The sequence below is a fragment of the Dendrobium catenatum genome, unplaced genomic scaffold, assembly GCF_001605985.2.
Source record: "Dendrobium catenatum unplaced genomic scaffold, ASM160598v2 fragScaff_scaffold_1656, whole genome shotgun sequence".
Classification (NCBI taxonomy): domain Eukaryota; kingdom Viridiplantae; phylum Streptophyta; class Magnoliopsida; order Asparagales; family Orchidaceae; genus Dendrobium; species Dendrobium catenatum.
Window position 1 is genome coordinate 1,123,929 of NW_021320118.1, and position 3,904 is coordinate 1,127,832.

General features: G+C 40.1%; 1 protein-coding gene across 1 annotated transcript; it reads right to left on the bottom strand.

The window, feature by feature from the left end:
* Positions 1-459: 459 nt before the first annotated feature.
* On the bottom strand, positions 460-3,537 carry LOC110106800 (naringenin,2-oxoglutarate 3-dioxygenase-like). The gene is given in 3 exon segments (XM_028701246.1): positions 460-914; positions 997-1,425; positions 3,148-3,537. Coding segments are annotated over 3 exon segments (1,080 nt in total). The 5' UTR covers positions 3,523-3,537; the 3' UTR covers positions 460-638.
* Positions 3,538-3,904: the final 367 nt, after the last annotated feature.

A 3,904-nucleotide genomic window follows, 5' to 3' on the forward strand; every position in this document is an offset into this window, starting at 1 on the left:
TTGATTTGTGTCGATTTTGAACACGTGAATAAGCTAGATAAAAATAATTAATATTTGACTATAAAATTAATAAATATAAATAATCATTCCCTTTGTTACATAGACAATTGTTTTTATTATAAATGTGTTTGTTCAAAGATATGTTCAATGAACGTATTTGTTTGATAGTTAAAAAAATTCGTTAAATATGTTCGCAAACAAGTTCGATAAGCACTAAACGAATGAAAATGAATTGAACATGAACACTCATTAATTTAAATGAACCAAACATGAACACAAACAATAAAGCTCGAACAAACATGAACCAAACTTGAACAAGCTGTTATTAAATGAACACAAACATGAACACTCACGTACTCAGCTCGGCTCAGTTCGTTTGCGGCCCTGGCTAAACTGCTCATTAAGTCAAATACCACACGCTTTTATTCAAGGCAAACAAATGACAAATACCACAACACATAAATAAATATAGAGCATTCATTCGACTTCGATGGATAGCAACTAGCAATGTCTTTGAGATTCGTGCATGACGCTTACATATCTATGGGTGAAAGCACTTGAATCCTAAGGCAAATGGTATTAATTTAAGCTAGAATTTCATTTAAGCCCTTCGGCTTCGTTGCAGCCGCGCCAATGGTCTAAGCATTTTGTCCTGCTGCTCCCTCCTGCTTGTTTTCCATCTTGGCCAACTTCTTCAACCTGTCGAGCTCCAGGCCTCGGCTCATCTTCCTCCTATACATCTCCGCAAATGTGATGGCCTCCTCCATCACCGGCCTCTCCCCTTCCCTCACCGCGAGAGGATAAACTACGGCGTCCGGCGCTGGGTTCTGAAACGTCGCGATCGAAAGCCGGCTGCAGTTTGAGTTCACCACCGCCTGGTGGTCCACGTTCTTGAAGCGACCGTTGCTCAAGTACTGCAAATTCACATACGCACACTAAGTGTTCGACAAATGGTTCAATCAAAATTTTAAAATAATATAAGCGTGAGATACTTACATGACCGTGGTCGCCGAGGTTAACAACGAAGGCATTTTGCACTGGCTGAACGGTGATCCAGGTTGCGCCGCCGTCCTTAGTGGCCTGGAGACCGCCGACTTGGTCTTGAAGCAGGAGGGTGATGGTGCCGGGGTCGGTGTGGCGCTTGAGGCCTAGCGTGAGATCAGGTTGCGGGCACTTTGGGTAGAAATTAACGACCAATTTCTGGTCCATTTCGATGCAGGCTTGGGTGAGCGCTTCACGGTCAAGGCCCATGGCCTCTGAGAGCACGCTGAGGAGATTGCCGGCCAGCTCCATTAGCTTGGCGCTGTACTCTTCAACGACAGCTCGCCACCCCTCGGGCTTGTCCGGCCAGCGCGTGTAGTCGCGGGCGTGGATTGGGTAGGAGAAGTAGGTGACGATCTCCCTCCAATCTTGGACTACTTCACCCTGCATTGTCTCTCGGCCATATTGCCGAACAGTTATAAAATGTGATTTACATGTCTACCCAAAAATTCTTACGTATATCTTAAAACACACCAAAAAATAAAATGCTTAGGCTAAACTCCCTACTTCTTCCTCTTACTGATACAAATCATTTCTTATAACTTTGATTACAATCCTATCCTTTCAAATTGTTACTCTTATACTACTTTTTGATGACCTAGGGCATAATAGAAGGATTGAAATTCAATTAAAACCTATAATTACTAAACAATTAACAAAAATTAATAACCAAATCTAAATAATAAAGCAGTACAAATATACTTCATTTAATCAAAATTTATATATATATTAATCAGGATCAAGATAGTCTATACATCAAAATGATTAAATGTTGGGTTACAAAATGGTATTTTACATTTAGACTCAGAAGATCTAGCTTCTACGCCTTATTGATCTACTTTGCTGGACATTTTCCTTTCTCTGAAATATCAGAAAGCAAATAATGGGTACAACTAGCACAATAGACTTCTTACTCTAACCCATTATAGATATATATCAATTTAAATCTCAATGAAATTAAATAAATGTAAAGAGTAAATATGGTATTAGTAGAAATTGTTTTTTTGTAGTTTTAATGTATGCCTGAGGTCATTACTACTTACAGAATCACTATTATAGAAGTTTTCCAGATACATCACAAAACACTTTCTATCAGAAGTTTACTTATACTTGACTTTCATATTTCATATAAGTTTATACTAAAATTCATGAATTACTAAATACTCAATTCATAACATCACATACTATATTCATTTATATGTATGTAATACAATGATTAAAATGAACACATCTCGATACTTGCTTATAATTGAACTTTCACTAATGCCTCTCTTTAACCTCCCACACCTATATGTGACAAGTGAGATCATAATTAGAACATAACAGTGTCACATAATCTTTTCACCTGTTTTCAATAAGTAGGGCTAGAATCTAACATATTGCAAAGCCGTACGTTCAACTCTCTAGCGATTCTAGAGAATCTTCTAGATTCTTCCAGAATCATGTCATTCAAGCCCGAGTGCTGAGGCCGCGTCTCCTGGCATTGCATCTGACACTCAATTTCCTTTACCTTTTTTTTTTTAATCACACAATGCTGTGGCGTTGCTAATCCCAACACTGAGATGCTCACAATACAGTTTTGATGACTTAGAATTTCAATTCTCCAATCCACTTCTTGACTTATTCAAAGCTCTCTTAAATACTTTGAGACTTATATATAGTTACTAATCAATTAAAATTAATGATAATCAACGGAAATTTCATGAATTTCTTAGGACGAATATTGCACCAATTGGCGATATTGGGGCAACGGCAATCCGACGACAATGATCGGATAGCAGTATTAAATTTGTCATGCAAAACAACAAAGAAAAAACATGGAAAAAATAGGGCCAACTGGCTAACTAAGGGCATCTCCAACTGAACGCTAAACGAGTGTATGAAGTCGTTCCGTCGTTCCAACCGAATGCGAAAATTTCTGCCATTTAATCGCAGGTGAACAGTGCGACGCCAATATTGAAAAACGCGCGAAAGGGAGAGCGATCGTTACCTTCTCAAAAACATCTAAAATGGCGTTCGATTGGAGCATCACTGTGCCATTTTGGAGTTTTGCGTTACTTTGCCGTGAAAAATGAAGTTTTCGGTTGGAGATGCCCTAAGCCATACCTAGAGATGGCTGGAAACGATGAAGCCGCCCTTCTTCCCGCCGGACATATCGAAACGGAGCTTCTCATCCGGCGGCAGCGCGAAGAACTCATGGGCTAGGCGGGTCATGTCAGCCATGAGCCCGGCGTCCACGTCGTGATCGACGATCTGAAAGATGCCCCAGTCCTCACACGCCGCCACAATTTGACGGAGAATATCCGACCTCCGACCTCCATCTCCCCCCTCTGCATCGATCCCCTGTAGCGTGATCACCGGAATCTCATGGCTGAACTTGTTGTAGGGCACCTTCGGCCGCTCGTCCTCATCCCGTACAAAGCTCTCTATAAGCGTCTTCTCCTCCGTCACAGCCGTCGGTAGGAATGTTACTGGCGCCATCTCTCTCCGACTCTCCCTCTCTCTGTACGTGTGACGGCTTCACAATTAGCGATAGATACACGCTGTTTCAAATTTAGAAAAGAGAAATATACAGTAGAAGGAAGCTGAACAGCGAACTGCTCGGCTTTTGTCTGGAATCCAGAAGGTGAGAATGTTAGCTGGGACGGAATCTTTGAATGGTTTGCAAATCTTGAAATTAAAAATTGCAATTTTATTTTTCTAAATTTAGGTTTGGCTTGGAACAATTTTTTTATTAAAAAAACTGTTTAAAAAATGATAAAAAAACTGTCAAAAATGAAATCTTAGAATCTCGAAAAAAATGGAGGTCTGGAATGAAAAGGAAAAAAAGGAACTGAGCTTACAAATTTTCAGCCTGCTATTA